The 24,102-nt window shown below is 44.9% G+C and overlaps 1 protein-coding gene across 1 annotated transcript in view; it reads right to left on the reverse strand.

Moving 5' to 3' along the window:
• The window catches only part of TCTN2 (tectonic family member 2), a 794,052-nt gene that overhangs the window by 497,433 nt on the left and 272,517 nt on the right, over nt 1-24,102 (reverse strand). The window contains exon 5 of the mRNA XM_069619693.1: nt 11,145-11,245. Within this exon, the coding sequence (XP_069475794.1) occupies nt 11,145-11,245 (101 nt within the window). The remainder of the gene's footprint in view (nt 1-11,144; nt 11,246-24,102) is intronic.

The following is a 24,102-nucleotide window of genomic DNA, read 5'->3' on the forward strand; positions in this document are numbered from 1 at the left end:
ACTATTAAAGAAACACAGACTGAGCAGAAAGGCAGACTTTAGGGGCCATGGGGGTAGGAAGTGCAGTAGTAGAGTTAATCAAACACACAGCATTCAAATAAGACTGGCAACACAAGAGCACATACATTTATTTATTAGGTCTGCGCTCCAAGTAGATAAAGTAAAAGTCAAGCAATTGTAACTAAAACACACTACCTGCACATATATGCACACAACTACTGTACGGAGCGAAAATTGAGATTGCCCACGTTTTACAACGAAACCCAGTAAAAGCAGTTCAAATCAATGAAGGAAGATAAATTGTAAGCAGCGAAGTGAGAAAAACGTGTCTTGTTGGGTATATTTTCTAGAGGAGTGACACCTGAACTTGTGATATTTTATTATTGTGGTAAATAGTGGTATCTTCTTGTGGTATAATATCTCCTCAGAATATAGTCTAACACATGTCCTTTTTATCCCAGGGTTATTCACAATACCAGATACTGGACTTATTACACTTAATATGGGAAGGCACCTCTACCTCTCTCAGGACCTTATTTACGATGCTGATGTATGCCCTGGTGGTTGATCTGCACAACTGTAAACAGGCAAAATGAAATACTGCACACTCATTCACTTTCTAACTATAAAGTTCACATCAGATTCTTCACTTGGAAACACGTATTGTCGCACACTTGTCTTTGTGTGCAGATGAAGAAGGATGACCAACTGCCACAAAATACATCAGAACACAAAGTAATTGATGTGTCGTTATCGTGACAGATATACTTACCAATTACACATGGCAACAACTATGCAGAGGACAGATTGGATGGTGCAAATGTTTTTAAAAAACTTTGAGCTTTGTGAAAATCAAACTGTAAAACTATCTTGTAAATTTGGAATTGCATGCACTTATAACATTGAAACATTACACATGAAATTACCTATCCCTGCCTGACTATCAGACTGGCAAATCCAATACCCTCACTTCGACCTACATTACCTATAAATTGTCGGGATTCCTGGCACAGCTGAACATGGGAATCCCGCTCACTTGGTTCGCCCGATTATGAGGATTATCCCGACCCCAGGAAGCCTGCCAGCACTGTCTCAGCAAAGTGTCCCAGGCTGCCTGCCTGCCAACACTATCTCAGCCCAGCACTCGGGGATCTCTCCAAAATGCCTCCCCCTGGATGTCACTGGATGTCTGCCCAGTACACCCACTCACAGTGTCTTTTATAATCTTCCTGTCATTCAAAAGAAATCCTTCCCCTCGACTAGATCATACCACTTCACACTCATTGCTCAGTGTTTTTCCCATTGCAAATGACTGTACGGCTAAACTACAAATATAACATATTTTTGCTTCTTGCGCAAACACAATGGCCTTTGTAAGCAGCACATATTTCATATTCGCAGCTTCTGCTATGCTGTACGTTTAAAACTCTCATTGAAGGAAGCCACACAGATCCTAACTGCACACTTAAACCTCATTGCAGAAGAGCATTTTCCAAAATAGTTTTCAAGTTATTTCATCTGGGCCAATTTGCACTAATTTATATTAAGGACATGTTATAGGTTACTGGGAAGGGGTTAGCATGTTAATTTATATTAGTATTTATATTTAGTGCAAGCCAGTCAAATGAAATATTATCCTGAAATAAAACGCTTTAAAACAATATGAGCTGTTCCTGGATGTGTGCATTTCCCAGCTGGTGCGCGCGCCAGCTGCATTTGCCACTGCTTGCATGTGTTTCTATTTCCCAGTCTCTACATAAGCCCACTAACACTACATATGCATACTAAGCTAACAAACCCCTGTAATCATAGAACCCTAGCAATTCAGACCCCCCCCCCTACAGTCTTAAAAATAGGCCCTTATACCTTCTGCAGTACTTTCCCATCAGTAAGTAGGCTTTATCAGGGGTGTTGCTAGGTCTGGAAAAGATCAGGCGCTAACCTAATGTCGGGACTGGCGGGACTCGGGGCTAGCTATAGCCTTTTGTTTGTAGCCCCTGAGCTTCTATCCGGGGCTACAACCAAAAGACTCAGGGCTATAGCACCCTCGCCCCCCCCCTAGCAACGCCTCTGGGCATAGTGACTCAAACATTAAAAATTCAAGGTAAGTACATGTGCAGGGAGCAGGAAGTCTTAAATGTCTCATTAGAACAAACCAGCAAAGTCAGCAGGTTTGACACAGTTCTAGAATAAAGCACTTTTGGAGTTTAAAAGGTAAGTAGCAAATGTATTGGAGTAATCTCCCAAATCCACCACACTAGGGGTTACCCAGAGGGGCAAATGAGGGGGGATCCAGGCCAAAACTCCACTGATCACAACCAGAAAAGAAAGAGTTAGGGAGTGGACTTTACAACCAAATAAACAATATGACGAGAACACAGGCATGCAGATGTGCGCCCTAGAACTCTGATCTTCACCACTAGGGTAATTGCGTCCAGTTCCAGAAGGTCAGTGGCCATCGATGCAGTGGTTGGAGTCGGCATGGGGATTGTTTCTGGTTAGATCGTGGTTCCGCCCTCTGATGGGACAGTTCTGAACAAATTCCATCAGGATGGCTAAGGCATCTCAGCATGGCCGCCCCATCAAGCCCTTTGGTGAGACGAACCCTCAAGAAACAAACAGCATAGATGGACAGAAGGCAAGACACATAGCGTTGAAGAGAAGCTCCAACAGGATGAACAGTCTTAGATCATGAGTCGTCGACCTACAGATTTCCAAGACGCTACTTGGGATGGGGACTGATGCACTGGATAGGCCTTTTGCAGACCTTGGCAGCCACTAGATGGTCCCAGGACACTTAAGATGGTTTCTGAATCGAGCTTCCTGTGCAGAGAACCAGACTGGTTGGTAACACCAGGCCAGGGCCTGAAGCATCAACTAAGGTATTCTTGGATCGTTGCAAGAGAGACCGGGCTTCATAGAGACTTGGCTTTAATAAATCTGGCCATCCTCAGCAATAGTCTTCCGGATCTTCAGCACAGTGTTCATCTTTCTCTGGTCCTTGGCTCCAGCAAATGATCTGATGAATGGTTATAGCACCCCCATCTCCTATCCCAAATATGAGCTGAGGGATGCCCAGACCTCCTGCGGCAAGGCTCTGCACCATTTAAACTAACCAGGGATGTTAGATTATGGACAGCATCTGGCCTCACATCTAACCAGCAACAGAAGTCTCCTGGCTGGAACCTGGACACAAACAAAACAGTCCCATCCCTCATATCGAGCCGTGTTACACATACTTTCACATAAAAACAATATAGGAATTCTGCACAGGGGACAGAGTCTTCCTACACTAGTAACTGTATGGACTGACTGTGTCCACCAAAATAGATGAGCTGAGCAAAGTAAGGAAAGCAAAAAGTCTTTACTTACCGTCAAATGCAAATACATGATTCAAGAAATAGCCCATTCCATTGAGTCCATTGGGTTAATTGAGTCCATTGAAGTCAATGAAAGGAAAGTTGCAAAAAGAACAATCGGTTCTAAAAGCAGGTACTCGCAAATACTGGGGTCCAGCATATCGAGTGGGTACCTGCTCAAAAAGAGATCATTGCAATAGGAGGGGGGCCTGCCAGGATACAAAGCAAGAAGACAAAGCAAGGGAGGCAAGTCACAAGGATGCTAAGAAGAGAGCAAAAGGGGAGAGACCTAAAAGCAAAAATGGAGGGAGTGAGGCATACAATAGCGCCAAAGCATAAGGAAAACCCTCATTTAGAACTTTCAAAACACAAGCACTTAACCTGAATAGTCAAAATGTTTCTTTAAGAGAAATGTCATGCCGTTATAAAGCAGGAGAGGCTTGCTTCCCAGTGCCAGGGAAAAAGCGGTCTGTAGGACAGCCCAAGACACTCCGAGATCTCCAACCTACTACTTTCAAGGCTGATGGCAACAAGGGATCTGGAGGAATCAGATCTTAGAGCAATCATAGGGCAGCATATAGGCACCTCATGCCAGGCTCCCTGCCCCCAATATGCCTGGTGAATGATGCAGAGGGCTTTGAATGAGTGAGATCCTGGCTTCAATGGAGAGATAGAACTGCTGGAGTGATGTGATCAGGGGCCAAAGGCCCAGAGTGAGCCTGGCTGTCTTGTTCTGAATAAGTTGAAGCCCATGAAGATGGGTTTAAGGAACCCCAGGTAGAGGCTTTAACACTGATCAAACAGAGAGGATCAGAGCTCCATTTACTTCAAACTTGTGTGGGAAATTGAGAAAACAAAACAACACAAGAAGGTGCACATTGAACCAAGACTTCTTAAAAAGCATGAGAATTTGGGGAGTAAAAGAGAGCTATCAGAGAGGACGCACATATTTCTAGTAGAGAGGGTTAATGAAGGGGCACAGCCGATAAAGGAACATAAAGGCGAAGGAAGGATTGGGTGGGGGGGAGGCGATGAGGGGGATCATCAAGGCGCAGCACAGGTTCATTACATAATGTTTCGCATGGGTTGAGGCACATACTGCCCAGGAAAGATAGGAGGTAGGCGAGACAAAAGGGGTCCATCCAAGGCACGATATAAAAAGGTTAACTAAAGAAACAAACATCGTCTTAGTGCCCCTTTATCTGATTTGCCACTGCATTTCAATTGCTAGCAAGCGTGATTAACGTTTATGCTCAAAATCCTGTATGGATCTATAGTTAAACATACCTCTCTTAATTAAACAAATGTGAAGGCATAAAAGGCACAAAAAGGTCCAACTGTCGCACCTTTAACCAGTCCTGTTTTTTTCTACTGGCAAAAACGTTGCACACTGGTACCCTGGTGTCCTTTCATATAATGGTAATAGTAAAACTACAAGTCTCAAAATGCAAAGTGCAGTTAACTAACTTGGAACAATTGTTAGTTATAGGAAGCATGAGTCTGGGAAATCATGGCTTATAATTCAATTTTTAATTTATATTGACAGGCCTCACAACATGCACAAAGGTCCAAACAAAATACTCTGAAATAATCTTGAGGACAGGAAACTCAAAAGGGGCTAAATCAAAAACATGAATGTCATCTCTGATGGCACCAAGAGCCACAGACCCACGGTCAGAAACCATGAATGGTGCATTAGAGTGGGCTAGGTTTAGACACTGATATTGACTCTTTACATGGCACACAAAGAAAATCGAACGGTCATTCTGCCACACTAAGATCTGTGATTACTAGCCTGCGCCACATTGAGATAGAACTGTGAATGTTAGCCTGCGTCGCGTTGTGAACGTTGCCTTGAGTCACATCTAGAGGGGACTGTGACCATTAGCCTGTGCCACAATGGGACGGAACTGTGAATACTGGCCTGCACCACACTGGGATAGAACTGTGAATGCAGGGCTGTGCAACATTGGGATACAACTGGATATTTGCCTGCATAGCATCCGGAGGGAATTGTGAATGTTACCCGGAGTCGCATCTAGAGAGGACTGGGACTATTGACCTGTGCCACATTAGGATAGAACTGTGAATATTGGCCTACTTACCATCTAGAGAGGATTGCGAACATTCCCCTGAGTCACATTAAGACAGAACTGTCAATATTACATTGAGTCACGTCTAGAGAGGACTGTAGTTATTGGCCGGTGCCACATTAATGATAGACCGAGCATTATCATCATCATCATCATCTTTATCCTGCATCACACCTAGAGAGGACTGTGATTACCACCCTGTGCCACATTAGGATAGAACGGCAAACATGGGCCAGCGCCGCTTTTGGAGGGGACTGAGTGATAGCCTGCTTGCCACACTAAAATGGAACAGTGAATACTAGCCTGGGTCGCGCCTAGAGGGATTGTGATTATTAGCCTGCTTGCCATCTAGAGAGGATTGCAACTCATTAACCTGTGCAAAATTAGAGTAGAACTGTATAAATTAGCCTGCCCCAGATCCAGAGGGTTCTGAATAATAACCTGCTTTGCAACTAGAGATCACTGTGAATATTAGTCAGCGCCACATCCAGAGGACTGGGAATATTGACCTGTCTCCCATCTAGAGAGGTCAGTGGATAGTGAGCCCCCTGCCGCACATCCACATAGGACTACAAATATTAACCAACGTAACAATTGTGTTTACAAACCTGGGAATCCTCCCAGACTCACCTCCAAAGAAGTCAGTGAATATCAGCTTATGTAACTTCCAGAGATGATTGAGATTAGAAATGTCTACCGCAACTAAGGAAGAATTGTGAACTCCAGCCAGCCCCACATCCGGAGTGGACTGTGAATAATAACCTACTTCCCACAGAGAGAGGTTTCTAAAACTTCCTGAAGATTAGCACGCGCCACATCTAGAGAAGACTGGGAACATTAACCTGCCTCGCCCCTGGAGAGGACACTGAATTTCAGCCGACATCACTTTCCATAGAGGATTATACATTTTGCTCAAATGAACAGCTAGGGAGTTTTCCCTAGCTATATACCCCTCTGATGAGATCACCCCCACAGCCACTAACTACACACAATTTTGTTCCCCCTTAGCCATATATAGAACCAGATACACAGTACCTAGCCAGCCACACCACCAGACAGCCTGTACACTTGTACCGGACAAACCCGCCTCACCCCAGACTAAACCCGCGAGACAGCCGGACTAAGCACGAAAGACTGACTGTGCGTGACGACAGTACCACACCCATAATCACACACAAGGAAGCAAAGAACCGAAAACAAGGAAGCAAAGAAACCAATCAGGAAAAGCACCTACCATAATAATACAAAAAGGAAAGAAAAAAAAACTATTCGAACCGGGAAAAGCATTAGATGTGGGCTACCGCCCCTGCAGCCCTCAAAGGAAACTCAAAGGAAACATATACCGACTAATTTACAATTAACTTGACTCCGACAACCCTAACAAAAATCCAAAAAAGAGGAGAAATGCTCCCACACCAACCCAGTAACCTACCACGCACTAACACAAAAATGCCATAAAAACGAATACGACCACGCGAAAGACAAATGGGAGAGAGAACAAACCTAAGTGAATACCACCACAGATCCACAACTGCGGAACACACCTCCACTAACAAGAACGTAAACAGAACTACCGCTGTCAGAAGAGAAAAGTCTATACCTAACACCATACCTCGCAAACAACCACTCACTGGAACAAACCAACCCAACAAACGAATCAAGAAAGACCGATAACAGAACACACCCATGCAGAAGAAGAACGGACAAGGCCAGAGGGAATAAGAACACAATCAACACCCTAACCCCTTAGATCACAAAAACACAAAGAACCACAGTTCAACAGCCACAAAACAGATGAGGAACTTGAAGAAAAAAACCTAAGACTTAAACTGGAAGAGCTATTCGACGATAACACAAACACAACTGTACCACCACTACAACCGGAGATCTACATGGAAGACAACCAAAACACCAGTCAGAAGACAACACTGATAATAAAGCACAAACCATACCATACCATAAATATGCACTGTAACCTTAATTATCGCAAGATCGATGTCAAAACACCCAGAGATCTTCAACCTGCTGTGCGACAACGGTATCGACATGACTATTCATCACAGAAACATGGCTGGACGCCAACTACAAAATCACACTACAAAGTTGCCTCCCCATCAACTTCAAATGTCTACAGTTAAACAGAAAATGAAAAAAAGGAGGAGGCCTTGCAATAGCATTCAAAGAAAACATGAAAATAAAAACGTACGAACCTCTAAACATTGAGAACTAAGAATCCATGGCCATACACTTATCAGCAAACCCAAAAACAAACATTAAATTCATACTGGTTTACAGACCACAAACATACGATAAAACCTTTGTTGACAACTTCATAGAAGCTATCACTGGTTTGAAGAAAAACACGCCAACTCACAAAGTTCACTAATCAGGCAACTAGCAAACATGATCTACAACAACTGATCAAATGAGCAACACACACGGCGACACAAACACTTGAAGCAATTTTCGCCAACAAAAATAAATCACCACTGCGCCGCTGATACAGATACTCTGGAGCGACCATCTGATCATCCCATTTGTGATCATGCTACCAACTAAAGCTACCAAAATCCGACAAATCATACAAAACAGACCGACCAATCCTAACGGCCATCCAACCAGATCCAACGAGGAGCCAGAGCACAAACTCCAAAACTTCCTGCAAATATCAGTAGAGACATTCGTCAAGCTGGTAAAAGATAGCAAGAAAGCAGGCTCACCCATGGACCCCTGCCCCCAGTCATCTACAAATCAATCCTCGCACAAGGAACGCCATTAGAATACTACAGAAATCTCTTGGATCTATCACTCGCCACAGGGACTGTACGACAATCCTTTAAATCAGTGTATATTAAACTACTCCTTAAGAACACAAGTGGCAACGTGGAAGACCTCTCCAACTACAGACCTATTTCAAACATCCCTTACCCAGCAAAACTCCTAGAAACCTACATATACAAACAAGCCCAAGAGCACATAGAATAACACCAGTTGCTGGACCAAGCACAAGTCGGCTTTAGACCCACGAGAGGAACAAAATCGGCACTCCTATCCATCTGGGATGCCTAAAGACAAACGCAGATTCCAACACAACCTCGGCCCGGATTCTGCTTGAACTCTCCACAGCATTCGACACAGTAAGCCATGACACCCTCATCAAAAGATTAGAAGAAATAGGTATAACGGACTTAGCACTACGGTGGATAAAATCATTCCTAGTAAACAGAACAGAGACTGTCTGGGTAAAGCCCTTCAAATCTGCTCCACGAGTGAACGACTGCAGAGTACCACAAGGATCCTATCACCATTGTACTTCAACATCTACCCGACTCTGCTAATCAAAATCTTCAAAAAATATAATCTTACATGCGACAACTACGGAGACAGCACTCAAATCATCTACAAAATCGGAGATGCACAAGAAGAAAACACAACTCTAGGAGAATGTCTCAAATAAATCTACGACTGGACCAACACCAGCTTAAAAATCAACCCAGGAAAGACAGAAATCATGATTATACCCAAAAACCAAGAGAACACCTACATACCATGGCAGATAGAATTGGGAACTGCGCCCACACCATCAAACGTAGTAAAAAACCTGGGAGTCCTAATGGACAACGCACTAACATTAGAACTACAAGTAAACACAATAAATAAATGCTTCTTCCTCCTTCATTCAACAAAAAGAATTCTACCATTCCTTCACCCATAAAACAACTGACAATCGTCGCCCTCATGTCAAGTATCGACTACGCCAACAGTCTCTACCTCGAAATGACGGAATGCCTGCTGAAGAAACTGCAATGCATCCAAAATGCAGCGGCCAGACTTCTCCTCAAACTATCTAGAAAAGACCACATCACACCAGCGCAAAACATGCCACACTGGCTTTCAAACCAACAACATATCACTTTCAAAACAATGTGCATAACACACAGGGCAATCCGCAGGAAGGGAGCAGAATTCCTACAAAATAAAATAACCATCTACAAGCCGATGAGACTCCTTAAATCAAGCAACGAAATCCGTCTGGAACCAAAGCCATACACTAGGAAAAACCCTGTGGCTCCTCTTTCTCCTACCTGGCGGCAAAAACCTGGAACAACCTCCTGTAAGAAATAAGAAACACAAAAGACCACCAAAAATTCAGAAAACTACTCAAAACCTGGCTCTTCAAGACCTCGGAACCAGACGAAAACAACGGAAACAATAAAACCGAAAATTCAAAGAGCCAGATGACAAAAACCCATGACGGTACAGATAACACAGAGAACTAATAGAGAAGGGGACCAACCGCGAAAACTAAAGAGACAATGTAAGGCTGAACCGGCCACGAGCGACAATCCAATCTGGACAGGATAGCTAACAAGGCTAACAAGGCTGACACAAACAGGCACAACTATCAACCTTACCCACTACCAAGCAGCCCCAGACAGACATTACATGACCCCATGTGTAAACCGCCAACCCAACGCAACTTTGCATCCACACTATTCAACTATTACCTCACGCTTACAAGACAACCATCTTCAAACCAACCCATCCATTTAAGCCAGCCAAAACGAGACCACTAGCGCGACACTAAGAAACCCACACTCAAGCTCGTAAGTAGATGATGAAATGCACTAGACTGATATACACGAAACCCTAGCAGAATTCCTGGAGATGGACTGACATTCGAAATGACTAACCTGACACACACACAACAAAGTTTACCTGAGACATAGGTATGATGATTCCTTTGTGTCAATCTGGACATGGTGGTAAAGACTGAACTGAACCGTGTTGCACACAGGTAGAGCTATGGGTATGGGCATAGGTCACAACTAGATCCACAGGATTTGCATCAGGCCCACACTGGGGTGTAATGTCCGACCTAAATAACAACAAAGAATTGTAAGAGACTGACTAGCGCAACATATGGACAGAGAGGTGAGTCCGAGCCTTGTCTCATGCTGAAACAAGATCACTGTAAGAAAGAAATTCATCTAAACCTTGAAAGACACACAAAATGAGTGTGGGTCTCTTCAGACAACAATGCTAATAACCACCCCTACTAAAACCTCACTCCTCTCAAACCCTAACTAAACACAACCATACCTCTTAAACCACAGCAACCCACACGCACTTCACTACATCGCAACAACAAACACCACACAGAGCCTTACACAACAGCACACAACGGACACCAACCGGATACCACACCAAAAAGCTCAGCGAACAGTGTTAACTGAAGTGAGGCTGCCAACAGCACATCACAGCTCCCTTGCTCTTTCTCCAAACTTTGTCCCACTAGCGTACCCTAACCTACCTCCCCCTCTCTCTTTCAGATTCGATCTAGCGCCAAGGAACCAGTATGGTGGCGATAGTGCACGGTATAAATATCCTTTAACATTGAATGGCTAAATCACCAGGATAAAAAGCAGAATCTGCTGTGTTGCTTTTGAACCTGTGACTTGCAAGTTATAGATGACTGAAATAGCTGCATACAACACTTTCCCTTAATCTTTCAGTATAACTAACAAAGGTAAAGAAACAACTTTCAAATCAGGAAAAATACATGCTATTAGTTCAATGCTTTAACTATACAGCTTCTCCCAGAATAACAAACTGTTCTTAAAAATACAAATTGTGTGCTAATGGGCCTTTTAACAACCTTTCAACTTTAAACCAAACAGTGCAAAAATACCTGATCGCAGCAGCAGCCAACGTCACACGCTCCAGCAGTCAGGTTGCATGGACAAGCTCCAAGCGGTTGGTAAGCTTGGTTGGGAATCACAGTTGCGTTTTCTGTAATATAAGAGATCAAGCTGTGATAAAAGAAGCATTAAACTGTCCCTACATCTAAAGACATCGGTCTCATCATTGCAAAAAGAGTGCAATCTATAGGTAAACAAAGTGTTGCAGGAAACTGACCACATCGAAAACATACACACCATGGAAATCTGTAGTAGTAACCAGCCTAACATACTGAGTCAGACACACACGGCGGGGATAGAAGGGGCCTTTGCCAATCACTCCTGAATGCCCCTACAGTTGGGAAATGTTTGGCACCACCTTCCTCCAGGGGACCCCACTCACAAGGAATCTGACAGATGTCCCACCCAGTCTGACACTTTAAGAAACTCAGTTTGACAACATTCAAAGCAGTTGCAGTGGAAAGACCAGCCTTAATGGACATAGACATTGCTTGATAATTTTCCACCAGAATATAACAGCCTTGCTCCTATTAGACGGACAACAAGAAACGAGAAAGAAGCACAACATAAATGTGTACAGTGGAGAGCTGTCTAGATTTTCGAAAGGGGAGAACATGTACCAAAACTGACAAGAATCACTGCAAAGGACACAGAACGATCGATCCAGTCAGACGCCATTAAAAACTCCTCAAAGCAACTGGTAATAATTTGGAGACCCTGCAATGTTTTTCAAATCGTACATTGCAAAAATCCACAAATCAATCCTTAAGAAGGCTAGCAATATTAACGATTTCTTAGCCCCATACCCCTTTGCCCAATCCCCTATGAATCTCCTCTCCTGTAGAATTCACTACTTTCAAAACCTATGGAAAAGCATGAGGTATTACATCCGCTTTTAAAAACGAAATCAGCTAACTGTGTTGGGTCGGAAGGAGTCGGACACATTGAGGACATTCTAGATTACCTTTAATGAAATTATAAGACGACGGCCTGTCTTTCCCTATTGCTACAGGGAATACCCTACCTATAAAAAAGGAACTAAAGGTGCTCGTCCAAGGTCAGGATTTTAAAAGAAAAAATGTCCTCTGTCCAAACTAACTCTACATGAGCCTACCACTATATAGAACTACATGCCATGGGCCAAGAGACTGGGCCTCATTACGACCCAGGCAGTAAGTTACCGCCTGGGTCGTACCCTTACCACCATGGTGTAAACTATGTTTACACCATGGTGGATGGCGGATTTACCGCCCCATTCCAAGTTGAGTGGGGCAGTAAATCCCCATTTCCCATTTTACCCTTCCCCATTCCCATTTTTGCCCCATAGGGCATAATGGGAGTGGGGAAGGCGCTAATTACGCCACCGTAAATTACGGTGGCGTAATTAGCACCATGGTCCCTTAGCGCCATGGATTTTAACGCCTGCAAAAAGCAGGCGTTAAAATCACCATGGCGCTAAGGGACCTTGTAATCAGGCGTAAAGGGTCGGCGCCGTTAACCCCTTAACGCCTGACTCATAATGAGGCCCACTGTCTTTTCTTCTCCTGGTCTCTTCTGATAGTCTCTTTATATACAGTTTTATCTGGTTATATGTGATTTTACAGATGGAAAAATTCAGAGTGGTACATTTAATCGTGACCAAAATAGAGAAATACACCAAAATCTTTTTTCTTTTTTTATTTGGTGTGGGGGGGAACTGATTTTTTATCATTACAATGCCACCCCAACCCCATCCTGACCCATTTGAACCCCTTACCGTTTTGGTGTTTTTCGGTATCATGGTCTTCGGTAAAATGTACCACTCTGTTTTCTTTTTTGGTAAATTGACTGGGTACCGTTTCTCTTTGGTACAGATATTTCTTAACGTAAACTCCATTATCAACTCTTGTATTTCTTCAAAAAATACTCTTGGGTTTTGCACCTTCTGTGGTCCTATACTTAGAATGTCTTTCTTTTAAATAGTTCCTCAAGCTTTTGCCATCTCTTCTAGACTCTTCCCAATCTTAATTCAGACTTTCTTAATTTGGGTTTACCTTTATCCCTTCTTAGGCTTGTCAAGGAGTCTCTCTTAATCTGTTGTTGGGAAGAAAATGGACCTCTCCCACCCCACTAGGCACTTTAGAGTGAGGCGAATCCCATAGATACAATGGCGATGTACCAGGGGGAGGGGTGAGTGCAAAGAAACCCTGCATAAACACAATATTACATGAAATACAGATGTACAGACTTAGTGAGCGCATAGAAGTAAGCGCACATTTTTGTAGTGAAGGTAGAAAAATTTGGCCCGCATGGCTGCGCAGTAAACACATGCCCAAACAAAGAAACTTGAACAGGCCAAAAAAGATGGTAGAGAGGCCCATGCTGCCAACTCCCATAGAAAATTCCTTTTGTTCCATAACTGTTCTGAATACTTGTTATCCCAAGAAGGAATGCACCCTGTAAGGCTGCAAGACAGTACCAGGTGCCTTACAATGCGTGTTTATCGCAGCCAGGCCAAAAGCAGACATCCAACCCCAACCTAGCCCACCATGAGTTATGACACCCACAACTGCCCCAGCCCAAGACGCCTGAATTCTGCGATAGTAAGTGACCTCAGACCACCAACCATAAACCCAGTGGTCATAAAAGATCTAAAAGAACATGACCATTCTACCTTATTTCATTATGACACTTTGTAATACGAGGTACACTGTCGAATAAATGATAGTCAAAAGAGGGTGGAAACCTTGGGTGCAGAGTGCGTACTCAGTGAAGAATGTGTGGGACAGCATGATCTTAAGCCTCCCCCTGTGCCAGTCCCCTAGTTACCAAGGTGCATGCCACAATGATAGAGTAGCATTGTCTAACATAGTTACTAATTGCGAACTCGGCTGCCTCGTTTCCCTGGAGATGGAGCCAAGCTGACCCCACATGATGGAAGACAGAAAGACGGGGCTGGGACCAATAGCAGCCTGGCATCCCATATGGAGCAGGCCACCCATGTATTGGGTTTCACCAATCAGTCACATGGTTTTTACTGTATGTATAACGTCATTAGTGACTATGTGTTTCCTTATAAGATTCTGATTGCAATATTTTCTGGCAGAAGGGTCTTGAGCAGCAGAGTTCTTGGCAGGCCTTCCTATTTTTTGTGTGATTAAAACTTATAATACTTTTAAGAATCTCTTGGCCTTTCTTCACTAGCAGGTTCTATGTTTTCTGGCGTGAGCGTTTGTGGGCGTGCCTTCATTTGGTGACCCTGACGTGCTCCAGCACCCAGTACTTGCGGAGGTGTCCAGGCAGCCTCTCCGGGAAGCCCACCTACAGCGACCAGTCCCAAAAAGGAGTATCCACGAGTGAGTGGCTTTACAGGAACCGTCTTTGCTGAATGCCGATCTGCTCTTTGGAGCGGGCGTGGCTCAGAGGAGATGTGCAGCCCGGTGTTGTTGTAACCCTGTGATGGAGGAGTTCACACGCATGTGAGTATAGCCTTGCAAGGGATAACAAGCAGGGGACAGATGTATGGGAAAGTGTGAACACGCAGAGATTGAAATTGGGATGGTGGCATGTATGTGGCTTGTTTTGTTATTTGGTCTTATTAACCTTTAGAGGAAACTATTAAGGAATGGGAAACGGAATTGTAGGGAGCCTCCCTGAGTGAGGGGAGAAGGTGGTGCCACTCATTGTTTAACAGAGAGAAAAGGAAATACATAGGAGCCCACATAATTAGAGGGCTTGGGAATAGTAGTGGTTATTTTAGTTTGTTATTTTAGCTTGTTTTATTAGTGTTTTCTTGTTGTGTAGGGTGGAGGCCCCGGAGGGGTGTTGTGTGATTTGTGGTGTGTGTGGAGTGTGGTTTGTGAGAGTTGGTAGAGTGAAAGAAGAAAAAGGGGGCGAGGAAAACCCTTTTTTTACAAGTATTTTGACAACTTACAGAACTGTGTGTAGCGCAAAAGCAGAGGCATAACAACAGCGAGGGCGCAACAAACACAATTATGGGAGGAGAAACGCCCATAGAGTACATGTGCAAGGATTACAAAATATCATAACCAGTGGGTGACGGAGACAAGGGGAGGAGGGATGCCCCGCTAGTGGCCAAAGCAGGGCTCCTATGACAGAAGTATTCTGGAACATATGTCTGTCATATGTTTGACAGCAAAGTACAAAGGGAAACAACTACAGAACAGGAGGGAAATATTAAACCTCTGGTAGGTGTGAGGATACGGAGGAGGAGGGGCATGCTGCGATAGCAAACACGCAGGTTTAAGTGCGGATGGGAAAGAGTCAACAGTACACAAGGGAATATATCCCTTAGCAGCCCACCCCGCAGTGCGATACACAAATCCGACTTCCGTGTCAGCACCAGCGTCAGCCCCACCACCACCATATATCTCCCCACCGGATGTCGCAGCATATGCAGACATCAATAAAAGAGATCTAGAAGTTTCATTGACATCAATGCGCCTAGAACTAAACAGACTGCGGGCTGCACAGAACGTGACTAAGGCAGACAAACCAGCAGAGCAGGGGACAGCTGAAGTCAGGAAACGTTTTGTTCAGGATAGACAGCGCACCCATAAAAACTGTACACGTAGAGTGGGACTGTGAAACGGATAGCCTAGGGTATGAGAATGTTGGTTCGCATAGGGGAGAGGAAGATGGGTGGAGCATGTTCGATGAGACAGAGGATGAGGAGGCAGAACAAGAACCTCAACGTACCTTTAGACTAGAGATTTTATGGGACAGCAGATTGAGAAAGGGGTTAGGCCGGATGGCAGTAGCAAGGAAAAAGGGAAGTTCAAAGAAGGGCGAGGGAAGTAAAGTAAATGCAAATGCCCCAATACACAAAGGCACTGGGAAACTGCACTATGTGCCATGGGCACAGATGGACTAAAACAACGTAATAAATGCGCTTCCGGCCCTGGCGGGCACGTGGAAATGGATATATACGCATTAGAAAAACAAACGGCAGGAGTATCCCTAGCAGTAGGAGACATCAAAAGCTTATTGGTAGCTACTATCGGAGATCAGGTTGCCAATGTGCGTGTGAATGCGGGTATCCGGGAGTAACTCTGGGCAACGATGCACATGATGGAGCATCATTTAATAAGATTGGAGCGTAAATATGGGGTGTGCTGCAGAGAACTTTCCCGGACATACCTGACTTGCAGTCTATTATGCAATGTACCATGGGCAATGATGAAGATGCTGCTCAATTCATTCTTAAGGTCAGAGACGGCTAATGCATGGGATCAATCAATACCCTTTTCTTATTTTATTGTCAAACAAGGCCTACCCAAAGAAGTGCACAGGGCAGTAGACATAATTGTGGGGATCGAGGCGAAAGGGTGGCCCGAAATACATAGCATAATAGTACACCACTGCAGAAGAATAAAAGAGCGTGAAAAGGAAACGACTGAGCGGCAACAGTTAGAGGAAGCGAAACTAGTACAAAACAATTGCTATAGTAGGTGAGGAGGCGACACAGACAGAAGTCGCAGGATACACACCCAATCTCGCAAATGCCAGAATATCAGTGATGTGGTCAGAAAGAGGACAAGGACAGTGGGCGGAAACACACAATACCCCAGCCTGCAGTGGCAAGGAGGACAACAGCGAGGAAGAGGTGGGTTCAGAGGATCAAGGGGAGAGGAGTTTGGGGGAATGGGACCCCGAGTAGGAGGAATGGGGCAGCGCTGAAATTGTGGGAATTGGGGGAATTTTTCAAAAGAGTGTAGAAGCAGACAGGGAATGGGATACAGTTATGGTCAACAAAATGATAGTATGCTACCTCAAGGGGCCCCGTAGGGGCCGGCTCCCAGAAAGACCTCCATACCCTATGAAATACATCAGATATACACACAGTTGCCCCTGCAGATACCAGGCCCTCTCCCACCGCAGCAGCCACAGCAGGCGATGCAGCAATGCCTGCCTCAAACAACTTCCAGCAGACTGGAAACATTAACTCCTTTAATGGAACACCTAATGGCACAGTAGCCCCATTTCAGGGTGCAACATTGGTGGGGGAAGCCCCTTCTCATTTCCGGGGACAAATACCTATCCAGACGAGGACAGCCCACAGAGAGCTCTTGCATGTCCGGTCCTGTTGATGACCCTCAACCCAGAAGAGGAACCATTGGTGAAGGCAGAGAAAGGAAACAAACAATTCATTGTTATGGTTGATTTGGGCGCTGAGAAATTATGCATCAGTGAAGGGGACTTCCCGTTATCTGGCAAAACTCTCGACAAGCAGGGATTCTCAGGGGCTATTTCTACGGTTCCATACACTAAAGATTTGGATGTAAAGGTGGGGGGAAAGGTACTACATGCTCCCCTACTATATTCTTCCAGTCAATTTGCTCGACAGAGGTCTGCTCAGCAAGTTCAACATGATGATCTCATTTACTGACAATGGCATTGTCTACGTCACACCAGGAATGTGTGCAATGAGGGCGATGCTCATAATAGACACCATAACACGTGACATAATGGTGTGGTGAATACCCGTTGACCCAGACATGTTAAATCTACGGCATAACAGTGCCAGAGATTGCCAAATCCTGCTGGAAGGTGCCAACAGATTTCATTTTCCACGCTGTAGTGTCCCCAGAACTGGTGGCTGGTAAAATACTGTCCCTAGACTTACAAAGATTAATAGTGTCTGCAAAGAGAGTGGTTGTCCTCGGGACAGATAAGGAAGGGTGTCAATGGTGTACTGTATTAAGCATCGATCTCACCGTACCCCTCAAAGAAGTAAACAACGCCAAACTTTTGGAAGAAAATGACAGAAATAATAATAGAGATATGTATCCCCTGTGAGATTATGGTACAGTACACGAGAGTGCAGTACCCCGTAATGGGTGTTGTCACACCATCTCCCTTCAGTGAAGCCTATCTGGAATATGTGCCCACACAGCTGTGCGCAACTAACCCACATGCTGTAGGGCTACTAAAGGAAGTGACCCCAGTACGGATTACACGGAAAGTAGGAGCAATATTACCCAGAGTAAAGCAGTACCCATTATGAAAGGAAGCAGAAGAGCGAATAAAACACACAATACAAACCCTGCTTTACCCTCTACCTCACCATGCAATACTATAATTTACCCAGGCAAAAAAATCCACAGGGGGCAATTGGCGAATGATCCACAATCTCTGCCCCTTAAATGACGTAGTACAGAAAGAATTTCATGCAGTTCTGAACACTTGCACCATTTTGTGCAGTATCCCTAAAGAAGCAACCCACTTCACAGTGGTTGATTTAAAGAATGCCTTCTTTTCGATACCCTTGCATCCTGACTCACAGTACCTCACAGCCTTTACACATGGCGGTAGGCGCTACGAACACACTCATTTGCCCCGAGGGTATTACGAGAGCCCAAGCATATGCAACAGAATATTACACAAAGACTTAGGCAACATCCATGTGCCCAGCACGGTCATCCAGTACGTGGACGACTTACTAGTTTGTAGTGACAGTGAGCAAAATTGTTGTAAAGACTCCATTAACCTTCTACAACTCTTGGCCCTCAAGGGATACAAAGTTGACAAGGCTGACAAGGCCAAACTACTGACAACTGAAGGTGCTCTACTTAGGAGAGCTAATCTCAGCAAACGGCAAAAGGATAATACCAGACAGAGCAGCATCTCTGCGCACCACGCCCAAACTCGTGAAAGACATGCAAAAGTTCCTGGGGTTGTGCAATTACTGCAGGGCATGGATTCTGGAGTACGCCGCATACACGGGACTACAGGGTCTCAAGGAAGCACAGAAAGGCAACCACAAACTATAATGGACAACAGACATTGTACTAAATTAGTTGAAAGAAGTGAATTCCACAGCCCCAGTTCTCGCCACCCCAGATTACACACAAGAATTCTATATATTCTCACATTCAAACAGCACACTCGTGACTGCCGTACCAACACAGAAAAGCGCAATAGGCCACAAGCCATTGGCCTACTACAGCGGTACACTAGATTCAGTTATGCAAGCACAGTTTGCATGCAAACAAATGCTCACAGCAGGTGCTTTCGGCATTGAAGGAAGCTCCAAAATTGTTATGGAATGCTCTGTGACATTGTACGCGGAGCATTCCGTTTTTGCAATCTTGGAAAGATCAAAATCTACCCTGACGACCCAGAGAGCAAAAATATTCATGTACTGCGATGCAAAACAGTAAGTCCAGCCACGTTCCTAACGGAAGCGTGCACAGATAAAGACTCCACATACAAAAGTTGAAGAGGATGACATCTCCAAAGCAAAGGACAGGCCCTTTGAGGAGGCGGGGGGGAAGTACTCTTTGTTGATGTTTCAGCGACAACTGAACAGGACAGAGACATACGGGTGCAGCAATCGTGTACTTCGAAAGAAGAGAATATGAAACATTAGTGATAAAGAGATTACCCATGCACTATTCAGCACATGCAGCGTAGCTCGTAGCACTCATCGAGGTGCTACACAAATGATGCCACGTGACCATTCAGACTCGGCAAAGGTCACTACAACAGTGCATGCCGGCTTGTCACGATGGAATATGGGAGGATTCCAGAGAGCAGACAGTTTCCCAGTACAACATGCTGCACTATAAGATACACTGATTTCCTCACTGTCACAACCTTGTGAGGTAGTGGTTGTTAAGTGCACCGCCCACACGGGAGAAATTTCATTAGGAAACGTCACGGCGGATGTTGTGGCTAAAATTGCAGCCTACCTGCCAGTCCCAGTAATATCAGAGTACGTCATAACTACACCATCACATGATCAACAATCATCAGACACAATGCTGACCCTCATACAACTGATTGAAGTATAGGGAAAAGCACCAAATGAGGAAAAATAATGATGATCCAAGAAAGGGTGTAAACAGTCCCCCACTGACTTATTCTGGAAACAAGAATCCACTGGCAAGACAGTAATGCCTGTAGAGCTCTTGGCAATAACATTCAACCAGTTACACCACCCATCCTACAGCTCCAAACAGCACATCGCGGCAGACATACAAGAAGATTGGTTTATACCAAACCTTCAGGAGTATCACACAGACATGATTATGCACTGCACCACCTGGCAAACCTTCAGCACTGGCATGACGCTCCGGACAATACGAAGTACCATGCCTTGCCCCATTGGGCCGTTCTATGAGTTACACAGACATGGGAGAAAGATGTAATGGCTCCCGATACCCAATAGCTGTACTATGCCCTTTCTCACGATAGGTTGAAGTTGGACCTTGTGCACATTCGGATGCTAAATGCGCTGATAAAGTTTTAGTGCGCAAGGTTTTCCCTTGATGGTGCGTGTGGGATGTACTATAGTCCAACAACTGCACCCACTTCTTCATTGAACTCCTGAAATAAATTACAGCACTACTTGGCATTAAACACTGGATGTGCTGAATTTATCACCCCAAGCATACAGTGTTGTTGAGAGAATCAACTGCCTTCTTAAAAGCAAGGTCTACAAGTTCTGCACCACCTTAAAGAAAAACTGGGAGCCCTGCCTGCCCCAGGCTCTATTCAGCTTATGCACTCAACCAATTAAAGACCATCACCTTTCACAACACGAAATAGTAACTGGCAGGCGCATGCACACACCCATCTCCCTAGAAAGGATTGCATCAGATGCCCAGAGAGCTGCAGCGGCTCTAGGTGAAGAATTCAAACAGTACTTAACAAACCTAACACGTGCAATCAAATATGTCTCCCGATAGATCGCGCCACCTCGCCTAGAGGATACACAGGGCACTGCACAGAAACCTACCACAGAAACCACGCCCACCCAACCGCTGCTGTCAGGTGAATGGATATATGTCAAGAGTTCCATGCGCAAATGCAACAACCCTAGGTTCCACGGCGCCTACGAAGGGGTGTTTTCCACCCCTCATAGCAGTAAAAATGAAGGGGCTTCGATATTGGATACACATCTCTGATGTCTGTAGGGAACCCCCAAATACCTCACCAGTACCCTAAAGAAACTACTAATATACCTCAAAGTAACTACCTCAGAAGTCATAACATGACTACATGTCTCAGATAATAAACATGCATTGCTGCCACCTCCCTCTCTCCCTCTCCTCCTTACCCTCCACCATCCGCATTTTTGTTTTCTCTACAGGAGTATGTACGAAATGGAACCTTTAACGTCAAATGATTCATTGTATATTAATAAAAATGATTGATATATTGTTAATTCAAGATGGTTATATTCCTACACTTGTGAGCTACACGTCACTGCTCTCCTATTTACTATAATGATGTTTATGTTAGGAATTTATTGGGGTACTTCTTTTATCTGGACAAGTAATCGAAAAGATGGGGCGGGGAAACATGGAGGGAGGTGCACCGCTAAACACAACCAGTAACGTTACTGTACATATGTACAAAATTTCTCAGACTAGTAATAACAGTCAGTAACAACACACAAGCAAATATACCTGACCGAATGAGTGTGTGCATGAGCAAAATGTTAGAAATGTTATTTCCCACCATTTTTTAGAACTTTTTTGTAACACAAATATTAGTAACAATGTTAGTGTTACACTAACAAAGAGGTATATAACACAGCATGATAGAATGAGAAAGCAAGCGCTTAGGCCCAAATATGAAACATACCACAGCCAAGGCCTGGATGCCACTGAAGATATTAGACATCCCGAGCACTCCAATAGTTGGTACACTGACTTGAGTGCGGTAGGAAGACAAAAAAAACAATGGTAGCTGTTATGTATGCTCATTAATATTGCACGCATCAGGGGCACCCAAGGTTTTCGTACAACAGTAAGTTCCAATTATAGAAGCACAATGCCTGGTTCATCTTGCGCTATGTAGAATAAAAGGCACCTTCCAGGCACACAGCGGGCGACTAGAGCTTGTGGATCCAGACGCCCTGCAATGTAACAACCTGAAAAACCTCAATTGCTTACAACAACCATATTTAGGGATTCATGTATGTAACAGCAAGTGGCAGGAAACAACGTTCAGCTGCCTACCTGAAGACCTCCTGGGATACGAAGAAGTGGTGGCATTCGTGGGAAAAACGTGTGCACAAATATGGACAGAGCACATCACAAAGTTGACATGATTGGGGCGATGGAAAAGTCAATGAAAATGCACCGAGAGCAGAGCTATGAATTATGCTTCCACAGTGAAGGAAATGTCTATCGGTTCCAACGAGCGATGCAACAGGACATTGTTGATTCCAGACTTGAAAAGGGGCACAGCAGCAGTGATGGACGACTAATATTGGGACTGTGGCCAACAAGCATAATTGCACCTCCCACCATCATGAAGGTGCTATTGTTCGCTGACCATGCTGCACTCAGCGCTACTAGTAGTCCCAGAGCAACACTTGAAAGGGGGGACCAATATCTGACACAACAGTCGAAGGACAGAACCCAATGCCACCGCCAGAATTTCGCATCCTACTCGGGAAGAGCTTGTAAACCCCATAGCCATGAACGACTTGCTAAGGGGCTCACGTCGGCAGAAGGGCAAGTAGTAACCAGGGAAAGTGGTGTTACACTCACCTGGTATCCACGGGGACGCCACCCAGCCCTGGTTGGATGATTTGCACTCTCAAACCATCTTCCGGTCCCTTGGTAAGTCCTCTGGTTAAAGATGGGTCTGCAATATAGGAGAGCTGGATTCAATACCAGATTGTCTTTATGTTTTCCCACCTCCCTTGGCCTCAACTCCTTCCTCCCCCTTGGGCCCTCTCCTCGCCTTAATATTGTAAAAGGTAGATTCTCTGTCCTGCTCCTCGTGGCAGGGGCGCGTAGATGTGGGGGGTGAGCAGCGACCAAGTTACTTCCCTGGTGCAAGCCTCCCTGTGGGAATCCAGGCCTGCTGCGCCTCCGTAGGTTTGCTGCTTTACAGTGTTTATATGCAGTTCTTATGTTCCTCTTAGTTCGAATAATAATGCCTTGCTTCTTTCCTTTTAAGTAGGGAAAGGTATTTTGGTGTTGTCATGCAGTTTGAAGATGAGCATGTGCCGGTAGTCGAAAGCGCAGTGTGCGCGATGCTGTTCGGTGAGTAATGCGCGATGCGCTGCGCTGCGCTGTTTCGCCTTTTATATTGCTAACCTGTGTCTTTTCTCTCCTTGCAGGTTGCGATGTTCTTCGCCAAGCGCCGTAATGTTCCAGCAATGATACTGACCAGGAGATGACTATCCAGGTAATAATTGTGTGGCTTTCTTCATTCGGGAGGAAACGTGAGTAAACGCTTACTTATGCTGTCTTTCTTTCTCCTCTTTGCAGGTTATGGTATTCCAGGATGCATGCGGTGCCGGATAATGGAATTCGTACCTTCAGGTTAGTGGAAGTGAAGTCGGCGATGGATTGAAGACAGGATACTGCTCTAGGTAATTTTCGTAGTCTTATTTCTCTCTCTGCAGATCCTTGGTTTCAGGTAAGCTGGCATCAGAGAACTGGACAGGGTGAGCGTTAGGCTGCCCACAGCAGAATAACGCAAAGCATGTTCTGCTGTGTGGGTGCTGTTTAAATAGTCTCAGGTAAAGTATTCCATGTAAAATAGTCCCAGGCCTGTCACACCCAAAGTAGTCCAGGTAAAGTAGTCCCAGGCCTGCCCCACCCAAAAGACTAGACCGCATAGCTCAGTTCCTTGTAACTGAGCTATGTCTGTGCCTCCATGTTGGCTGAACCCCCTACCACCATCAAGTTAAATAGTCCAAAGTAAATAGTCCCATTCTAATGTTGGTCTTCATGATGGTTAGGCGCCAGGACTGACTCCAAGAGAGTCTTGGATGAGGTTTTAAGGCCTTAGACCTGGCCCTAACTGGAAGGCTGACTTGCCAGTGAGGGCCAGGGGCATGGGTCATGACAGGTGGCCCGCCAACAACAACCGAGAACAAAAGGGAAGACACCTCGGAACACACGTGGTGGGGAAACAGTGTAAACTGGACACCCTCTCAACACGAAGACACTGAGGGCATAACCAACCGCAGTATGG

This window comes from Ambystoma mexicanum, chromosome 10 (genome assembly GCF_040938575.1).
Source record: "Ambystoma mexicanum isolate Mex_15411 chromosome 10, UKY_AmexF1_1, whole genome shotgun sequence".
NCBI lineage: Eukaryota > Metazoa > Chordata > Amphibia > Caudata > Ambystomatidae > Ambystoma > Ambystoma mexicanum.